At 39.3% G+C, this 22,427-nt stretch overlaps 1 protein-coding gene across 1 annotated transcript in view; it reads left to right on the top strand.

Annotated features, from left to right (window-relative positions):
- The window catches only part of LOC142315607 (uncharacterized), a 214,621-nt gene that overhangs the window by 143,364 nt on the left and 48,830 nt on the right, over nt 1-22,427 (top strand). The window contains exons 2-3 of the mRNA XM_075352560.1: nt 12,717-12,936; nt 13,046-13,117. Of these exons, the coding sequence (XP_075208675.1) occupies nt 12,825-12,936; nt 13,046-13,117 (184 nt within the window). The 5' untranslated portion in view covers nt 12,717-12,824. The remainder of the gene's footprint in view (nt 1-12,716; nt 12,937-13,045; nt 13,118-22,427) is intronic.

Genomic DNA, 22,427 nt, shown 5'->3' with positions numbered 1-22,427 from the left:
TATAGATATAATATGCTTAAAATCACTGCAAAAAAAGTGTAAAAATGGTTTCCTCTGCAAATGAAGTAAAAGAAAAAATAATATATTGAATAAAAAGGAGAAGTGAAGGGTAAGAACCATAAATCTCTGGGTTAAATGCTACCATGTGTCTTAGTTCTCAAGACCACAGTAGTCTCATAAAAAGTGAGGCTATAAAAATAAGAATATGTTAGTAGAATTTTACCTTGTGAAGTTGATGATTACAAAACTTACAAATAAATTAATTCCATTTTGTAGATGAAGATGAAAAATTTAGTGCAATGATGATATAAAAAGCATTTATCAAATTTAAATAATTTTGGTTCCTAACTGACCTAAAACGTTTACTCTGATTTCATGTCATATAGTGAGAAAAACATGCAGATGTGTCTTTATAGAGAGTGGATGTAAACTTCTGTTTTCAACTGTATATGCAATTTTTCTTATTTACAATAATTTTTTGCATTCCTTAATGTTATTTTGGTTACTAATGTTCTTTACGGTTTACAGTATTTAACCCCGGCTGTGTGAATCAGCTGGCTGTCTAACAGGTGGAGCTGGAATAAGAAACACATGATGGAAGACTTATTTTGGCTGCTTCCGAGTACAGCCAGCACACCTGGTGGCGAGTGACTTAGAACATGTGGAGATATGGGTTCCTATCCTGTGCCTGAAGTTACCAGTTTAACATGTGCAGATGCTGGACTAACAGCAACTTTGGCTGAGGAACAAAAGAAGACTGTCAACAGATGAAGAAAAAATATCTACAGCAGAGAAAGAAGAGGATGTGATGATACTGATGCTGAGAAGGAGACTAAAGTACGCAATTGAGCTATAGTCTAAAAAGGAAAAGAAGGCGCCGCAACACGTACTCCCCTCCACCGCCTGTGAACTGGAAAAAGAACAGCGCCAGGTGGAAGTCACCGCCCACTTTAAGTTCAAAGGCCGGCTGACATCATAAGGATGCGTCAATCTCCGGGCCCATGGTGAAGGGCTGTAGTGACTCATCTAGCTGCTGCTTTCTTACAATTTCAGTGGCGGCCTAGAGAAAGTCGAGGCACATCCAGTGTTCTGACCGATCATCGCCCCAGAGAGCACCAGCAGGAAGATCTGCAGCGGGGACCTGTGAAGACCGGTCTAGATCATCATTACCCCTGAACTCTGGCGGCGCTTGTGCTCGCCTCTTAAAAGGGCTTGTAGCACAGAAGACATGGGGCTGCCAGGTCCAAGCAGACAGACACATGAGAACAGTGAGAAGATCTTTGTCCCATGTCTGTTCCTGATAATTCTAATTCATATGAAAGAGTCAATTAATCAAATTGTACATGATACCTTAGGGAAGCCAAAAATTAGGACTTCCCTGAAGGACAAAGTTTCTAGACTTCCTGCGAATGAGGTTCCTATCCCTGCGGCGCTGACGATATCTTGTTTTACGGAAGCCTTAAGTTTGTGAAAGTTTCCCCTGGAGTTTCACCTTAATGCTTCTAGGAAGGAGCATCTTTGTAATAGAGAATACATTGATTTATTTTCCCTTACCTGCTAAAGAGTTGTATTCTAGGGGAGAAAAGAGTGATGAAAAAACTGATGGGGATGATAATATTTTTTTTTTTTACATTTACATTTGTTTTTACATCTGAATGCCTTTCGTAGTCTTCACCAAATTGTCTTCAATAAAATGGTGCTGGAGATCGCGGTACGCGCAATCTCGGACTCCAGTGCCATTTTAATGAAGACATAATTCCTGTTAATGCGTATGTGCCACCAACAACCGCAATTACGGTGCAAAGCAATATTCAAATAAAAAAGGGGCAAGCTGGACGGACACCGGAAGGGTAATAAACGCTGAGAACTCGAACCACATAGGTCCACCTCCATAGGTTGCACCTGTCAATCAAAGGGCAGTGCATTTCTGCAACTTTGATTAAACATATTTCATCATGCAATCATCTGAACTTTCTACAACAGGAATGCCTGGATGCAGCATCTTAGCGCCAGTATGGCACTGTCTTTACTTCATATAGAAAAATTCTGGTGGTTGGTTCTCTCTGCACAACTTGAGAGTCATTGGATTTATAGATGAAACACAATGACTCCTTTTCTACTCAATGAGATCTTTGGCTGCTTTCTTTAAACTGGTATTTTAATAAGTAATAAAATAATTGAATAACTATTAAAATAATAATTAAATAATTATTAAAGCCATACCTGTTACAGTAATTTAGTTTTGACATAATTCAGTTTGACTACTTTGTGACCTCACTGGTGTTGTTACAGGTGATTTTTCACCGATGAATGAAGCACCTATGAGAAAAGAAGAAAAAAGATTATCTTAGAAAAGTGGAGAAAAACATTGTACAGCAATTTTCATTATGGTTATTATGATACAACTGATATTTAACCCTTTTGCGCAAGAACCTACTTTTGCCTTTGTGACCAGGCCAATAATTTAATTTCCTTCTTTTCTTTTTTATATATTTTTTTGTTGATTTTTTTTGCATACAAAGATTACAATAACAACATAGAACAATGAGGGTATGTGCGCATGCTGCATTCTGTGCAGTGCAGTACAAAAAAAACCGCACCCTCTGGCAGAGTGGACAATTTGTAATGTTTCTGTTTTCTGTGTTGTGCACAATTAACCCATACAATATGTTGTAGGCAATGACAAAAAAGATGCGGATCCATCCTCTAGTTATTGCACGTGAGGAGAAAGGCCCTTTCACCTTATTGTACAGCGATTTAAGGCAGTGAGCAAAACCTAGTCTCTTTTAGTTTGCTACATATGTATATGTCTCTGTAAAACCATATTTCTCTATGTATCGCTATAGGCTATTTTCCCTTACTCTGTCTTTTTTTTTTTTAACTTTGCTAATATCGTATCTGTTGACGTATTCAATCTGTATCTTCATTTTCTTTAAATTAACCTTTCTCATCCATATGTTTTATGCATTAATCTATACGTACTTCAAATCATTCAAAGATTATCTACTCAGTTAACATGTGAACTCTCCTTCTGTTTGTTACTGCCTATGTTTCTTGATTTTTTTTTCAATTTTTTTTCCCAGGTATCCAGACAAATTCATATCTGTCTGTCGGCTACCAATCCAAACTTTTGATCATCTGCTAGCAATTGTAGAACAGGATACTCTGGGTAGGGTAGTGGATGGCTTACATGTGGGCCAGCTGATGGTTGAGGGTAAGGAGCCAGTTGGTGGTGTTGGCTGGCGTTTGAGGTTAAAAATTTGTTCCATATGTAGTGACCAGAAAAGCCACTACTAATGTGTGTTCTGTATTATCTATGTGATTACATTTGTGACACCTATTCCCCACCTTGGGAGGAGGTAAATTATTTAGCTTTGCGCTGCCCTCTACTGCCTTGCTTTGGTATTGCAATTGATTTGAAAGCAAGGAAGTGGCTGTTGGGGGCGGAGCTTGAAGAGGCAGTTTAAAAAGAAATACCAGTTAGATGCGGTTGAGTTGCTGTGATGCAGCAGAAAAAAAAGAGACCTCCATTGAGATATGCGGGGAGTGTAATTATCACCCTATTCGGAGTGCCCCGTTTCTGCAACAACAGAGTACTGAAAAACGCAGTTAATCCAATTGATAGTGACATCCATCCTCCCAAGGCCGGGATAGGAAAAACGCTTGAACTAGTCCACTGTGTAAGAGATCTCTTTATTTATTGCTGTGAAATGACTGTCTATTGGAAATGGAAAAAACAACTTTGATTGACTAAAGGTTGGCTACAAGATTTAAGTAAAGTTCCTCATTTACGTTTTCACAGAATCCTTGGTGTCTGTCTTCCTTTAGCGGCCTTAAACCTGGCAGATATCACCACAACTCAGTCTCCTAACTCTGTTATTTTTCTCTTTATAATTTGCCACCTAACCTAGGGATTTGCTGGAGCCATCGGAGACACCGTGACCTGAACATCCTCTGAGGTAGTAGGCCCGGCTTCTCACAAGGCGGTGCGGCAAATTACACATACTACTCACAATTTTACCTCCAGTAGGGAAGGGCCCACCTTCTTCTTAAAAAACATCAAGTAAACAGCAAAAGTCCGTCATGCAGGCTGATTGTTTAGATTTGTTTTTCAGGTGCCGCAATTGATTTGCAATGCTTGCCCCAAATGTATCAAACTGATTCTTTTCAGAGGAATTTTTAAGTAATTGCAAGGTTTGGTTTGTTAGGGGTCACTATTTGTGTCACCTAGTGTTGTGGGATTTTTTTTTCGCTCGTTGAAACTCTTGACGAATGGCAGAGACTGAACTGGCCGCAGCCGCAGAAGACCCGCTTTGGGTGGGAGTTAGAGGGTCTTCACTTCTTGCCATCGACAAGTCTTCAGAGACCTGGCTAGGCTGTTCTGTCAACAGATCTTCGCTGTCCAATGAACTCTCCACTGCTAGCTCCTCTGGACGAGTGATATTTCCTTCTGTCCTGTGAATACATAACAAAATGAATATTTTAATCTTGAATTCAACAACTTGCTTGTTTGTGGGTAACTATTTAACTTACAGACGTAAAACTCTGACGCTGCACAGAAATTGCAACTCCTCCTGATATGCGAATCGCATTTTCGATGGAGAAGCGCCACTTTGATTGGCTTCTGTTAAACATTTGTTGAACCTGTTCTTCACTGATCTCCAATGTTTGCGGACATCTTTTTCTTTAAAAAAAAAAAAAAAAATTACAAATACAACACCTTTGTCAAAAATATTTTTTTTCCATGGAAGGAACCATCATTTCACATTACCAATTTGAATCTGAAGCCTGGCATCGGCCTCATGCCACTGGGGTAAAGCTCCCGGCAGATAGAGATCCAGCTGTTTTCCCGTTTATGTTTTTGGGTGTACTCTGGCAAGGCCATATCACACACGCAAGGCATAGACTCCGACTAATAAACCTAAAATAAGGACATGATTCTAAACCCAGAAAACCATGTGCTGAAAAATCTAAAAAAAAAAAACAAACAAAAAAAAATAAGGAAAAAAATAGAAGGATGGATAAATAGATAGAAAGAAAAGAAATGCATAGAAGGATGGATAAATAGATAGAAAGTAAAGTAACGCATAGAAAGATGGAGAAATAAATAGAAAAGTAACGCATAGAAGGATGGAGAAATAGATAGAAAGAAAAGTAATGCATAGAAGAATGGATAAATAGAAAAGTAACGCATAGAAGGATGGATAATCAGATAGAAAGAAAAGGAACGCATAGAAGGATGGATAAATAGAAAGAAAAGGAACGCATAGAAGGATGGAGAAATAGATAGAAAAGTAACGCATAGAAGGATGGATAAATAGATAGAAGGAAAATTAACACATAGAAGGATGGATAAATAGATAGAAAGAAAAGGAACGCATAGAAGGATGGAGAAATAGATAGAAAAGTAATGCATAGAATGATGGATAAATAGATATAAAGAAAAGTAATACATAGAAGGATGGATAAATAGATAGAAAAAAAGTAACGTATAGAAGGATGGATAAATACAAAAATAGATGTAAAGAAAGAATAGATAGATATGATAAGACCATGTTTTATTTTATTTACATTTACAAGAACACGGCGTGAATATTGCTCTATGCTCACGCCAGGTGACTAGTGGTCATTTCCCACGGCTGGGGTGATGTCACCTCAGCTCAGGGGAATTGGGTAACCAGCATTCATTTCCCACAGCTGGGGTGACGTCACCTCAGCTTAGGAGAATTGGGTAACTAGCGGTCATTTCCCACGGCTGGGGTGACATCACCTCGGCTCAGGAGAAATGGGTAACTAGCGGTCATTTCCCACGGCTGGGGTGACGTCACCTCAGCTCAGGAGAATTGGGAAACTAGCGGTCATTTTCCACGGCTGGGGTGACGTCACCTCAGCTCAGGAGAATTGGGTACCTAGCGGTCATTTCCCACGCCTGGGGTGACGTCACCTCAGCTTAGGAGAAAGCCACATTGAAATAGACGAGAACGGGAGAGCAGGAGCTGATGGGGAAGAACACCAGATTGGGACTTCACCGCGGGACAGGCCAGCACCAGGTGAGAGAACAACACAATGGAACTGGCCGCCAGCAGGAAACTGGGCAGTAGGGGACGGACCGGCATTAGGAGACGGCGCATTACTGGACGGGCCAGCACCAGAAAGCGGGACCAAATATACTGGATTTATATAGAGTATTAGTAACGTGAGGTATCTAATAGACACCTCAACGTTACTAATACCGGGGCTTGATACCATCTCACTGTTCGGAGCTGGTACAAAGCCTCAAATATTATTCCAATTGCCACCGCTTCAGGGCAATCAAGAAGGGGCCAAGTATTGTGCCATAGTTGTCATATCATGGATGCAACAATTGCGGGGCGGATGCAGGGCTGGTACTCTTTAGGCTGTAGGGACCCAAGAAGCATGGGTCTCCACACCTTGATAATACCAGCCCGCATCTGTCAGCTTTACAGGGCTGAAAATCAAAATGTGGTGGTGCCCCACGCCATTTGCTTCAAAACATTGGGAGAAATAATATATATATATATATATATATATATATACATATATAGAAAAAAAACTAAACTATACTCACCAGACTAATGAGCTTCAGTACATCGATCTTTAATCGGTTGTACCACGCCATGGCACTGAGAAGATTCCTCCCTCGCACCAAACCTGGCCAGCAATAACAAAAATCCTCTCTCCCAAAAACCAGGAAAACAGGAAACCTCTTGACCTCAGGTTATTTCCTTTGTCCTGATGAAGAAGGCGGACATGCCTTTGAAACGCGTTGACTTGTCCTAAATAAAGAAAATATAGCAAAGAATTCATCATATCGTCTGGCTCCATGGTTTCAGCGCAGTGTTAAACCCGACTTTCCTATCTATCCACGATTCCCCACTCAGAAGGAAAGCAGATGCTGACAACGTGGTAAACCAAGTCTCTGGATGCCGCTGTCCTCTTGGGGGAGCTCGTCTGGGTTCCGTCCCCTGCAGCAGGTTAATTTCCAGGTTGCTTGAAGCCTTTCCCCGACCTGGGGGCCAGCACCCCGACGAGCTTTCGGCCCCAGACCGGCTATTGGACTGCAGCTGCAGACCGTCCTCCCAGACTAAGCCAACACCCAGTCCCAATATCCCGCGACCGGGTCTCCAACTCCTCCGAGCCCAGACCACCGTCTGCAACCCAATCTACGTTCCTCTGGGAGCTCCAACTCCCAGCTTCCCCGAGCTCCTCACTGCTCGAGGGCTACCACTCAACTGACTTGTCACCTCCCACCTCCCTACCTGACCCCTAGGTGGGCGGCCCTATTCTAGCTTAGCAGCCCACTGGAGTGCCCGACAGGGTGTGGTGCGAGGTGTGATTAGGATTTTTAGATGCTGGTGAAGGCAGTGCTGCAAGTTGGGAACCCAGAACCATGGGGGGTTGAGTCCTGCACTGGGAGATGAAGAGCGTGCAGTACCCTGTGACGACCTGACTAGTCCAGGGGCGTCACATTACTGCATTACAACTAATATTTAACCCTTTTGCGCAAGAGCCTATTTTTGCCTTTGTGACCAGGTCTATATTTTCATTTCTGACCAGTATCACTTTGATAGGTTATAACTTTGGAACGCTTCAACAGATCCCAGTGATTGTACTTCATGATAGTAGGAAATTTAAAACAATATTTTTTGTAAAATATTGGAATATTTGCAATTTTATGCCCTTAAACCAGAGAGTTATATCACACAAAATAGTTAATAAATAACATTTCCCATATCTCTACTTTACCTCAGCACAATATTTGCGATATAATTTTTTTTTGTTAGGAAGTTAGAAGGGTTCAAAGTTTATCATCAATTTCTCATTTTTCCAACAAAATTTAGGAAACCATTTTATTAGGGACCACATTATATTTGAAGTGACCTTGAGAGGCCTTGGTGACAGAAAATACACATACCCAGCAAGCGCCAATGTTCATTTACTGTCGGTGGTCGCGAACAGGTTAATATTAATACATTTACCCATTAATTAATTTCATTTTTTTGCATTTCTTAATTTTGTTTGCCTTATGACATGTCTCTTTGAACATCATATTTCTATTTACACAATATCAAAGATTAGAATTAGAAGAACTCCAATGTCAGAAAATGTGGGAGGATAAGGGTGTACAGGTAGTGTCTCAACTATTCCATAACTATATATTTAATGGCTTTGCCCAGATCTAAACCAAGTTCATACTACCACATACCTCCTATCATTACCTATAGATGAGACACGCAGCTGGGAGGCAAATTATATCCATGTTACATACGAATATACTGCCCAAATATTTATTTTTTTTTTGGATTATAAGACGCACTTTTCCTCCCAAAAATTTGGGAGGAAAGTGAGGGGTGCATCTTATAATCTGAATTTAGCTGTTGCAAGAGACCGGGAAATACTGCGGCGAGGCTGCGGCGGCTGTGCGGGGTTCTTTGGTGGCTGGACTGGCATTGGGGGGGTGGGTGATGATGACTTCAAATAATGCAACCCAGTGTCGGCACTTGTGCAGATGGAACTCTCGGCTCAATCTCTCATCTGCGCACGCGCCGCCTCCGGCCTTTTGATCTCCCAGCAGCGGACTTCAGGAAAATGGCGCCCAGAGGTGGCGCTTGCGCATATGAGATCTTGGCTTGCCATTGAGCCGAGAGGTCAATCTGCACTAACTCTGGGCACCATTTCTTTAAGGTCCTCATGCCCGCCGGAGCCCGAACCTCAGTTTTTGCCGCAGCAACAGCACAGTCTACAGTTTCGGAACATCCACCGCCCCTGACTCCTGTGACTCCAGTCCACTACTGCTGCAGCCCCCTTCAGTAAGACACCACTGGATTATAAAACAGACCCCATTTTAATTTTCACTTTTTTTGCTCTGAATTTGAGGTGTGTCTTATAATCCGATGCATCTTATAAACTTAGAAATATAGTAAATACATTCCTGATGCAGGATAGGGGGAATTGGGAACGAGTTCTGGGCTCTATGACAGATGACCAGTGGACAACTATTTTGGCACAGACCCCCGACTTGCTGGCTCCGAGAGCTAGAGGGCATCTCAACTATTTCTACCCCTTCATAAGGTATATAGGACACTTAGCCTATTATATAAAGTAGGACTTATTTTTTTCATTGCAGATTTGAAGCAGTTTCAGATCTCCAGCATGTCATTTCTTTCCACATTTTTCCCCTATTTTAATGAAAAGGTAAATATGTATTAATAAATGCGCGCGTCTTATGCAGCCTTTTTCCTGCCAACACAGATTTTTCAGCTGGAAATACTAAGCTTGTGGTGATCCCCTCACACTGACCAGAGCCATGCCAGGTCCTGCTTACGGTATGACTTTAGAGACCACTGTAGCTGGGTGACCCCAAGCCATTACTCACTTGGGATCATCATGACTGCTATTGACACCATATGACTGCAAGCACGGGGTGCCGATGGGTACAAATTGGTAGACCCCCAACCTCAAACAAAGCGATATCACTGGCATTACTGACAGCATTATCAGAGGGGTGGGTTAAAGTGACCCACATTCGGTGATAACACCGACAGCAGCCATTACAGCAGGGCGCCTGCTATGATACATAACTGACATCTGCTGATAATTTTCCCCACTCACCTTCTGAGCTGTCACAATCATTGTGCTATACATGTATGGCAGTTTGTGGGAAAGAAATAATAAAAAAATATATATATTGCAGTCAAACAGAAGACATTTTAGGACTTTTTCATCCCCATTTAAATGAATATGTTTGGAACCTTTCTTTTATTTCCATTTTTCTCATCCTAAATCATTAAAAAACTGAAACAACAAATGGTAATGTGATCCCGAGCCTTAAGGGGGCTTTACACGCTGCGATATCGCCCGAGCGTTCTCGTTGGGGTCACGGTTTTGGTGACGCTCATCCGGCATCGTTAGCGAGGTTGCTGCGTGTAACAGCTTTTTGCGATGTAAAATCGTCGCAAAAGCGTGATTTATCGCTAATCGTTGACATGGGACCACATTCTCAAATATCGTTGTTTTTTCATTTCAAATATCGTTGCTCGGTCGAAAATGCCGTCATAGCATCCATGCTTGTAGCCGGAGGAGCCCTTGCCCTTGCTGAGGAACAGAACATGCGACGCTTAACGAGAAAGCGACGTATTTGGGCACGCAAATGGCTCCTCGATAGACAGCGCTATACACACATGCACCTGGTTCGGGAACTACAAGAGCATAACCTGCATGACTTCAGAAACTATCTGCGAATGTCCGAGAGCTCATCTAGCTACCTTTTACACAAAGTTCGCCCTTATATTATGCGCAATAATACTGTCATGCGTCAGGCTGTACCTGTAGACGAGCGCTTGGGGGTGACCCTTAGATTTTTGGCTACAGGACGCAGTTTGACTGACCTCCAATATTCTTCTGCAGTGTCTCGCTCCCTGCTAAGCTCCCTAATTCCTGAGACATGTTTGGCAATAGCACATGCATTACGAGACTACATGCCATTTCCTAAATCAGCATGTGAATTGGAGCATCTCTCACAATCATTCAACCTATTATGACAATTCCCAAATTGTGGGGGCGCTATAGACGGCAAGCACATAAGGATAATGCAGCCACATAATTCTGGATCATATTATTTTAACTACAAGGGCTACCACAGCATTATCCTTATGGCGGTAGTAAACGCCACTTATGAATTTATTTCCATCGATGTAGGGATGAATGGGCGAGTTTCTGACGGGGGCGTATTTGAGCATACGGAATTTGCCCATCGTCTCAAACACAATCAGCTAAAATTACCATGTAACCAAAATACCATTGCAAATTTAAATTTTGTTTTTCTGGCCAACGAGGCCTTTCCTTTATTACGTAATTTATTAAGGCCATATCCTCTTACCAGCTTGAATAATGAAAGGTGCATTTATAATTACCGTCTCTGCAGAGCACGAAGAGTTGTAGAGAACGCTTTTGGCATCTTAAGTAGTCATTTTCGTATATTTTCTACGCCAATCAACTTGAAAATTGAATCGATAGACAAAGTTGTTATGGCATGTTGTTATTTGCATAACTTTCTTTGTAAAAGAGATGGCTTAGAATATGTTCCACCTGGGTGTGTAGATATTGAAAATCATAGCAATGGTGTCCTTGAACTTGGTGCATGGCGTCATCAAGGAAACCAGCTTGATGACCTTTTCCCGCAGCCACCCCTTTCACGTAGTCAGACGGATGCCATGGCAAACAGAACCAATTATTATACTTATTTAAATGGGCCAGGGGCTGTTTCATGGCAGCAAGTGTATATTTAAATTTCAAAATTTCGTCTTTTTATTATTTATAGGTTATCCCCAAAAGCATTATTTTAAAATGTTAAACATTATGTAACTTGTTCCTGAATCAAAGTTTGAATGTTGTTCCAAAATTTGATGCCTCCTTGTGTAAGATATTGTTTTTTGGAATTTTTTCTAGATTGATAATCTTAAATCTTGGAAAAATAAAACAGAATAATTAACAAATACATGCCTAATGTTTTTTTAATCAAATTGTTATTTTTGTGGGGTTTTTTTAAGAATTGTTAAATATTGTTTATAAATATGTATTTGCTAAGTATTGTCACATAGTACATTTTTTTTTTTTTTTTAAATTCTGTCGAAATTTATAACCTTTGTTATTTAATAATTCATCATTTTTAAAAATTAAAGCTTAATGCTTAAATTTGGAAACAAACCATGTAAAATTACACACATTAGCCAAAACATTTTTAAAAATCCAATAATGTTTTTTTTATAAAATTTCATTAGTATAACATTTTTTAAAGATGTTGAAAGTATATAATCTTAAAGAAACCGCACTAGCGCATTTAAAAAGTGCGCACGTAAGTATTATCATTGCACAAAATGGCGAAATACACATGCCGACATTCACATCTTGTCAAACACTAGCGTAATGACGTAATAACGTCACCCACACCATGTGACACGCCAGACTGTATTCATGAGTAGCAGAACAGAAACCGAAAGCAACATGTCAGGAAAAAGATGAGCAAATATCTGGGGCCAAGGAGAGGTGATCTATTTGATAAAAAGGATGGATGCGTTGGATTACTTATGTGCCAAGAGCTATAATCGACCTATGGCACATAAGCGTTCTGTAATTCGAAAAATATGCAGGGGCCTTGCACGAAATTTTGCAATAAAAAGAAGTCCAAAACAAGTCTTAAAAAAATGGGCTGATTTACAGTACCGTTTTAAGGAAAGAATTATTGAAATCAGGCAAAACCTTGTTTTACTTGCAGGCAAGAATTATGTTTCCAAAGGTGACTGTAATTGTTCACATATCTTGTAATATAAGCTACTGCAATGTTTATATGTTTATTTAAATGTGTAAAAATAGGTTTCTATATTTTTAATTATGTTTTATAGTCCCTATTTGTCTTTTTTGTTTTTTTAAAGTAATTTTCTTTTTTTTTGTTTTTTGTTTTTTTTTTTTTATTATTATTATTTTTTATTTTTAGAGGTACAGTTTGCTTTTGTAAAACTTATTGGTTAGTACTATTTTTTTTTTTTTTTTTTTAAATTTATAAATTAAAAAACAGTAACAAAAATGCTTTTGAAAATTTGTTCTGTCCGTTCACCTTGTAATTTTTTTTTTTAATATTTGTTAAAATGTTTTAATTTTTAAAAAAAATAAGAAATTATAATTTTGTATATTAATAGAAGATAACCAAGTTTCTAATGAAGCAAGGCTGCCATCAAACAATATTGATGAAAATGAGGCCCACATACAGCCAATAAACATAAATAATAACAACGAAAGTATCAGAAATGACTTCAGTAAACGAATCCCACGACATTGATCAGGATGACAATACGCCATCATCACGGCAAGCAGATCAATCCTTGGATTTTGAGGATAACATTGATGGAAATGATATGGGTTTGTGGTTTTTTTTTTATTGTGTTTTTTTTTAAACACCTTTATTTTGAAATTTCTATGAGAAAACTTATTTTAATAGACATATTCAACTTTGTTTGTATCAACATAGGTGGTAAAGGAACTGGATGGAGCTTGAGCTCATCATCAGGAGATGAAGGTGATGATGAACTTGTAAGAGATGGTAAATATTTCAAAATATTAATATTTTATTAATTGAATTTACGTGCATGCAAAATCTAATTGTTATTAACATATATTTATTCTTTGTAACTTATGTAGCTCCTTAATTTTTTCAAATTTTTGGAAGTGTAAAATTTAAGTAAACAAATATAAATAAATATTTTAAGTTTGTTTTATCTTCAGCAATTTCATTATTAAGATAGCAAAAAAATATTTAAATTATTCTCCATGTTTATTCACATGTTAAACAACATTATGAACAAAAAATATATGTTTCAAATCACATGTTAAAAAAAATAATGGAATATGTTGTTTAGAACATGAAGAAAGAAACAATTACATACATTGAAAAAATTAAGTTATTTCTCAAAATCCTACTTATTTTTCCGTTTATTCTTAATATTGATGCGTGAGCTACGCCCACGCAGAGCATGCTTTCTTTGTGGCACTTTGGATGGCTCTGCTACGCTTGGTGGTTTTTCTGGTTCCTCTATCACCTCAACTGGTTCACAAACCTCTCCTATAGCAACAAAGGATGAATCAGTCAGTTTATTAGCTCGAGCTAAACGTAACACATCCTGGATAAGGCATTGTGCGAGGTATTGCTGACCGGGGCTGATAACACGCATCTCATCATCCAGAAAAATACCCAGTCCTGAAATGGGAGGTCAGTTGTTCTGGTCCAGAATGTTTTGGGCAACGCCCATCAGTTTCGTGACAGCCGTTGTTGTGTTTGGTTGCATGAATTTTCTTTTTCGAAAACTAGGTTGTTGTTCCTAAACATTTGAGGGTCCAGCCTCAATCAAGTCATCCTGACTTACTTGGCTTCCTGGAGCTGATCTGAAGAAGATTCCTGACTTGTTGTTGGCTGCTGCAATACAAAATTAAGAAAAATATGTCATAAACAACTGTGTTCCACAATTTTTTTAGTAAAAATATTAAAAAATGTGTTTGGATAAATATAAAGATAATATTTGAAAAATAGAGATTTCAAAAAACCAAACAATTAAAAAAAAATTATATAAATTAAAAAAAATTTTGGTAAAAAAAAACAACAAAAAAACCCCTTCTTACAAGCATAATTATAAACTATATCACAATGAACAGAAATATTTATAAAGATAACACTATTTTCAAATGTGCAAGGAATGGTGTAATAAATTACCTCAGGTAAAATTACTTCATTACTAGGATCTGGCGGTATTTCTACAAGAAGGTTGAGGCTACTTGTGGATGGCCTGGGGAGCTCCTGGTCTCTGGTAAAATTTAGCAACTCAAAGTACCACAGACTAGGCACATATACATCCCCGGTGCCAGCCCCCGACCGCTTGGATTCTTCTATTTTGTTGATCTCTTTTTTATATACTGTGCGAATGGCCTGAATTTTCTTCTTCACTAAATCCTCTGTCCCTTTCAGATTAGGATGGTATTTATCGAATACCTCAATCATTTTAGGTATGCATCCTTTTTCATTTGTCTATTGCTATACTCTGCGGATTTCACTTTCCACAAAGGAGTTTGCGCTCGGTAAACCTCAATAAATTCCTGAAGGAAATCCTCTTTATTAGTACACATCTGTAAGATAGTTAATGGAGGAGTATCATTATATACATTTAAATTAATAAACATTGTAGGTTTAGATACATTTTTTAAGAGCAAATAGTTTCACCCTATGATATTAAACAATTTAAACAATTTCTAAACGATTAAAAAAAAAAAAAAAGATTTAATTAACACAATAAAAAAAAACATACCATGCAGCAATGTCTGAGAAATCCTGGATGCGAAAATTAGTAGAGTTCCCTTGTGCGAGGCAAAACACAAATGGAGGTACTAAAGCAGGAACAAGGAACACGCATCTGCGCACATTAATACTAACAACATCCAATGAACATTTATTGCGCTGATTACACTAATGACACGAGTCAATAAGGGGCGTATCGAGAAACAATGAAACAACACCTTGGTGAACTTTGTGCTGGGAATCAACGCCTACATCGCCTAGAAAAAAGACATAATCCATGTGGTGTGACCGCTAAACAACGACACGTAAGGTTCCTCATTACATCGTGGAACGAATTAAATTCGCTGTTGAATTCCAACGAGTTTGCTACGTGTGACCGCAAGCAAAAGCCAAATCAATGGACGCGCAGCGATGAACACACATCGCACAGACGAACTGGGCGTGACGCACATAAGACGCGATCGCGGGCGATATCGCAGCGTGTAAAGTGGCCTTTAGAACACAATGTAAAGATATTGGAATGACAGTTATATTTAGTGCCTACCGTGGCTAAAAATGCGGCGCTTCTTACGGGTAACCTCCTTCTCCTCGCTACGTTTACGTTTTCCTAAAATACATACCAGAATTGATTATAATCCTCATTGACATAACAGATTTCAGCAGAGGAGCAGTCTCCAACTCCCAACACTGGAAGAAGCAGAACCTATTACACACCATATGGACAAACGTATTGGGACGCCCTCATTACACGCAGGGAAGTGTTATGGCTTCCCATCTAAATTTATAGTCAATAATATGGTTGGTCTCCCTTTGCATACATTACAGGATAAATCACATAAGAAGGGGTCAAATGTCGCGCTGCCAAAGTAAGGAACAATCCAGAGGATTCTTTTCAGTTACTATTTACGTGTTTTGGAGAAATCTTTCTCCTTCTTCAGGAGCAATCACATACTGTGCATATAGTACAGCTCCCACTGTTTAGGAAGGCTTTGTAAAGAATTTGGGGGGTCAGTATACAGATTTTTGCCCATTCATCCAGAAGAGCATTGATCAGGTCAGTCACTGATGTTGGATGGAGGACCTGGCTTGCAATCTCTAGGTCATCCCAGAGGTGTTTGATGGAGTTAGGGTGCACTCACATTAGTGTTTTATTCTCATTTCTGGGAGGTAGAATGAAAATGAAACAGCAATTCAGGAATAGATTTTTTTTTTACGATGTTCACTGTTTGGTAAAAGTAACAGCACAGGTTTATTCTTAGGGTCAGTAAGATTACAGCGGCACCACATTTATATCATTTTTTTATGTTTTGTTGCTTTTACGCAATAAAACGTTTTTTTTTTGTTTTTTTTAAAAAAAGATATTTTTTTTGCATTGCTGTATTCTCAGACCTATAACTTTTTTATTTTTCCGCTGATAGAGCTGGGTGGCAGCTTGATTATTATGGGACAAGATGTAGTTTTCAGAAATACAACTTTTATTTATGTTCAACTTTTTGATCGCGTTTTATTCCACTTTTTTCCTGCGATGAAATGAAAATGTAGTTCTTTGCCACTTTTTTTTAAAACTGGTCACTAAAGGGATTAAATAGTGTGACAGTTTTATAGATCAGATCATACTGGACACGTCAATACCATATATGTCTACTTTTTTTGTTTCTTTTTGTTTTTGTATAAATGATGGTATTTTTTCTGTGCCTTTTTTTTTCTTTTTGTTGGGATTTTTAAGGTTTTTTTTTTAACTTTCTTACTTAGTCCCCATATAGGACTTTAACCTTTCTTAGTCTGAACGCTGGTTTTATAGATTGCCATGCACCAGCATGGCAATGCATTATACTGTCACTGTCAGACTGGTAGATCGCACATGGCAGACTCGGAGGTCATCATGTGACTTTCGGTTGCCAATGACAAAACTCCGCTCCCCTGTTATAGTGTCACAGTGAGCCGGAGAGGTAAGAGAAGGACCACACTGCTTCTCTTTTTTTTTTTTTATAAACTGTTTATTTATTAGTAAGAGTTTTTCATTTTAACATAAAACTGCAAAGTTGTACAGACAATACTTGTGGACTAGGGGCAGACAAAGGGAAAAAGGGGAAGAGAAGAGCAGGAAGGATAGCCAACATGTGATACATGCAAAACACCTGAGCATTTAAAAAAAAAAAAAAAAAGGTAGATATTAGTTACGACTGTCCATAAAAAGATCCCAGGCCGACCATGTTCGTTACGATATTTTCGTAGGAAATTATGCAATACACAGCGTGCTTTCACCACTCTATCCACAGTAGATATTTCTATCTGAATTGCGGTATGTAAAACACGCCATTTGCTGCACATGATGCCGAAGGTACACTCGACATACCTTCTGGCTCTACTTAGTCTGTAATTAAATATGCGCTTACTAGCATCCAAACCTCGCCTGGGATATGGATGTAGCAGATTGGGGAGAAGTAGGAATGCCTCATCTGCTACAAAAACAAAAGGTGTGGGTTCTTCTGAGCCAGGTAATGGTTTAGGCTGTGGGAAAGCATCATTGTTAATTATAATTTGATTCCAAACTCAGAATTTTGCAGAATTCTAGAATCCCCTGTGCTTCCATAGGAACCGACATCTATGGCTATAAAATTTTAATTTGAATCAGCTACAGCCATTAGTACAATAAAAAAAAATTATAATTAAAAAATGTAGATCATGATCTAGGTGGTTGTTGAATGCAAATATGTTTGCCATCAATAGAACTGAGACAATTTGGAAAGTTGGCTTCTTCTTCAAAATTTTTAGCAACATTCATCCATAACTCATTATTTGGCATTGGCATCACAATTGGAGTTAGAATTTTCCATATTGCTCCACAGGTTTCATTTACGATTTCCGAAATTGTCGTTTTACCAATGCGAAATTGTCAATGTAGCGAGGCAAAGCTTTCGCCAGTAGCCAGAAATCTGTAATTTTTAAGTTAAAAAATGTAAAATAATTATTAATAGAAAAATTAATTTAAAAAATAACATGAAAAAATTTAAAAAACATTTAATAAAAAAAAAAAAATACCTCTAAGTCACAAGAAGTCTTTCCACAGCTGATATTGCTTGCCGCATAAACATGTCTGCATGGGTGATTTCTGAACGTACAAGCGACAGCAAATCATCAAAATCGTGTATTGGTAACCGGCAAAAAGCTATGAATTTATCACCATACCTTTAATGTTGAAAAATGTGCAAAATTAATTTCAAAATAAAAACTATCTCATTAATAATTTAAAAAAAAAACATGCTTGCATTGCAAGAATTCTCAAATATAAATTAAAAAAAAAAAAAATTACAAAAAACAACACAAAGGTTACATAATTAAAGAAATTAGCATGAAGCCTTTACATCGTTTACACATAACTTACTTGCGCAACTCACAATAAAAATTGTGTCCTTTTTGATGTCTCTCCCTTAATAGAGGATGTACCCACATTCCGGTCAAATTTTGCAGCTGCTGTTAAATATAAATATTATTAAATTTAATTTTAAAATAAGCAAAATTTAAGAAACATTTAATGTTAAATTTAAAATTAAATAAAAAAATATTAATTTTAAAACACACACCTGCATCCTTCTGCGACGATGTAAAAGCATCAAGATCAAGAATAAACGATGCCTTTCAGATCTTCTTAAATGTATTGTTCCTCTGTTGCCTGGCATAGTTAGTTGCAATATTAACTAACTTTTGATCCAGAAAATGGCAGCAAGTAGGAAAAGTAGATGTCTATTTCTACCTTTTTTTTCCAAATACTTCACGAATTGAACAAACAACTTTATTTCTTTAAAATCGTTGCTCACAAACACAGCCTTTTAATTACGATCAAAACGCACATAGAAATATAACAAAAAGCACATAACACACATCACAAAAGCGATGGAAAAGCAACGCAAACAGATGCGTTTTAGCTGCTTCTATGGGCAAAAAGCCAAAAAGACAAAAATCAACTTGGGCATCAATTAGCGTTTTTACATGCGTTTAGAACAACGCAAAGTGCGGTCATACCCTAAAGGTCCCCAAAGGCGAAACATTGAGAAGGTAGTTAAACGGGTCCAAAGTGACCCAATACCCCAAAACTCCACTGATCAATCTCTCCACCTCTCTCCAAAAGAGAACAAGGACCTCGCAGTCCCAAAACATATGAGTGAGAGATCCCTTATCGTTTGCACATCTCCAACATTGGTCCGATGTGTTAGGAAAAAGCCTACTGAGGACCTCCAGGGTATGGTACCAATGCATTAACATTCTGTACTTTTTTTCCTTTCGTGTAGTGCATATAGAAGTCTTTGCCGCTCGATCACAGATGGCCTGCCACATCGGTTTCGGTATCACCCTTCCCAGATATGTCTCCCACTTCGTCATATACAAATGTTGTATTTATGTGTGTGAAGTAAGCATGTCATATAAGCGAGAGATTAGCCCCTTTGTTGAAGCACCCTGCCTGCATAGGCCCTCGAACAGGGTGAGCTTAGAAAACGTAGTGGACTTGATCATAGAAATGTCCAAATGACATACCTGTGCGTATGTATAAAAGGCCTCCCTAGGAATTCCAAATCTTTCACAAGGTTGAGAAAGGTAGAAATATATTTATGCAGGGATCTATTATATCTATAATGTGGAAAAGCCTTGCATGAATCCATTGGTCAATTGCCTTATCATCGGCGCTATGCTTCAAAGCTGGAGTATATAAAAATGGCGTCAGTGGGGACCCAGCCGAAGTGAGTGGAAAGATTTTTATAGCCATCCGCCAGATACATCTGGTAAGTGCTATAGGTCCAGAAGGAGTGCGTCAGGGGGACAAGGAGAGCCCATCCATAGTAGGGCAGCAGGATGATCGGGGGCCAGCCAAGCTCGCTCCACTTCCATCCACGTACCCACTGAGGACAAACTGGCCCACACAGGGACACTTCTCAGGTGTGTAGCTACGTAATACTTCCACGTCTGGAAAAGCTAGGCCGCCCATCTTCCTAGAGGCCAACAGTACCGTTTGTGCAATTCGATGACATTTATAGGCCCAGACATAGCTATTCAACCATCTCTGGAATCTTCTGATCACCAACTTAGGGATTGGTATGGGAAGTGTCTCTAGTAAATATAGGAACCTCAGCAGAATCGTCATCTTACCGGACGCCACCTGTGGTGTGCGGTAATAGGAAGTACCGCTGCTGCCGTTGGGAATACCCAGGGTGATGGAGCGGGGCAGCCAGATGACGTTACCCTCCACGGGTCCCGAAAGGACTCTGGATGGTGGGAAGGAATGCTGGGGAAGCGCAGGCTGGCTGATAGCAGGGGCTGATTAGGTACTCACTCAGAAGGAAAGCAGATGCTGACAACGTGGTAAACCAAGTCTCTGGATGCCGCTGTCCTCTTGCGGGAGCTCGTCCGGGTTCCATCCCCTGCAGCAGGTTAATTGCCGGGTTGCTTGAAGCCTTTCCCCGACCTGGGGGCCAGCACCCCGATGACCTTTCGGCCCCAAACCGGCTATTGGACTGCAGCTGCCGACCGTCCTCCTAGACTAAGCCAACACCCAGTGACTGGGTCTCCAACTCCTCCGAGCCCAGACCACCGTCTGCAACCCAATCTACGTTCCTCTGGGAGCTCCAACTCCCAGCTTCCCCGAGCTCCTCACTGCTCGAGGTCTACCACTCAACTGACTTGTCACTTCCCACCTCTCTGCCTGACCCCTAGGTGGGCGGCCCTATTCTAGCTTAGCAGCCCACTGGTGTGCCCGACAGGGTGTGGTGCGAGGTGTGATTAGGATTTTTAGATGCTGGTGAAGGCAGTGCTGCAAGTTGGGAACCCAGAACCATGGGGGGTTGAGTCCTGCACTGGGAGATGAAGAGCGTGCAGTACCCTGTGACGACCTGACTAGTCCAGGGGCGTCACATTACTGCATTACAACTAATATTTAACCCTTTTGCGCAAGAGCCTATTTTTGCCTTTGTGACCAGGTCTATATTTTCATTTCTGACCAGTATCACTTTGACAGGTTATAACTTTGGAACGCTTCAACAGATCCCAGTGATTGTACTTCATGATAGTAGTAAATTTAAAACAATATTTTTTGGAAAATATTGGAATATTTGCCATTTTATACCCTTAAACCAGAGAGTTATATCACACAAAATAGTTAATAAATAACATTTCCCATATCTCTGCTTTACCTCAGCACAATTTTTGAAATATAATTTTTTTTGTTAGGCAGTTAGAAGGGTTCAAAGTTTATCATCAATTTCTCATTTTTCCAACAAAATTTAGAAAACCATTTTATTAGGGACCACATTACATTTAAAGTGACCTTGAGAGGCCTCGGTGACAGAAAATACCCATAAGTGATAGCTTTCTAATAACTGCACCCCTCAAAGTGCTCAAAATCAGACGCAAGAAAATTATTAACCCTTTATGTGCTTCATAGAAATTAAAACATAGTAATGCATTATATTGTCAGTGTCAGACGTTGCTGCAGGCTGGGTCTGACAGGCCACCGTACATGGCAGACCTGGAGGTCATCATGTGACCTTCGGGTGCCATGACAATCCTTGGCTCCCCTGTGATTGCTCCAGAGGTAAGAGAAGGGGCGTTCTGCATCTCTTTAACTGCAATGTGCCACAATCGCAATTTATTGCGGCATATAGAAGATTGCAAAGGGTTAACAGCTGATTCAATCAGGTCTCGATGTCTCTGGTCAAAATTACTGTCCTGCACCCAACGATTGTAGCACGCAGGAGGTTGCGACCCCCTCTTGACTACGGACCGTAATTAAATGCCGGGGCTGCATAAAACCCAGCAAGCGCCAATGTTCATTTACTGTCGGTGGTCGCGAACAGGTTAATATTAATACATTTAGCCATTAATTAATTTCATTTTTTGCATTTCTTCATTTTGTTTGCCTTATGACATGTGTCTTTGAACTTTGAACATCATATTTCTATTTACACAATATCAAAGATTTTTAGAATTAGAAGAACTCCAATGTCAGAAAATGTGGGAGGATAAGGGTGTACAGGTAGTGTCTCAACTATTCCATAACTATATATTTAAAGGCTTTGCCCAGATCCAAACCGAGTTCATACTACCACATACCTCTTATCATTACCTATAGATGAGAGACGCAGCTGGGAGGCAAATTATATCCATGTTACATACGAATATACTGCCCAAATATTTATTTATTTTTTTGGATTATAAGACGCACTTTTCCTCCCAAAAATTTAGGAGGAAAGTGAGGGGTGCATCTTATGATGAATCTGTTTTTATTGAATTTTCATAACAAAACATACACAACCTTCTAAAAAATAGTAAGAAAGTAGTAAAAGAGAAGAGAGAAGATTAAATAGACAATTTGCTTCTGTGGTCCCACTCCAGGTCCACCCATCCTATATCCTCCATTACATATAGTGACTAAAATGATAATCAAGGTCTTATCATTTACTCTACATTAACATTGCTTCCCATTTCGAATTCACTATCTTACGCTAATTTGAAACTTTGCTATTTTACTATTGTTCGGTCTGGGGAGGATCATAAGCATAGCCCCCTTGTTAACAGA

Source organism: Anomaloglossus baeobatrachus, chromosome 1 (assembly GCF_048569485.1).
Source record: "Anomaloglossus baeobatrachus isolate aAnoBae1 chromosome 1, aAnoBae1.hap1, whole genome shotgun sequence".
Classification (NCBI taxonomy): domain Eukaryota; kingdom Metazoa; phylum Chordata; class Amphibia; order Anura; family Aromobatidae; genus Anomaloglossus; species Anomaloglossus baeobatrachus.
This window is presented reverse-complemented; position numbering and strand designations above follow the sequence as displayed.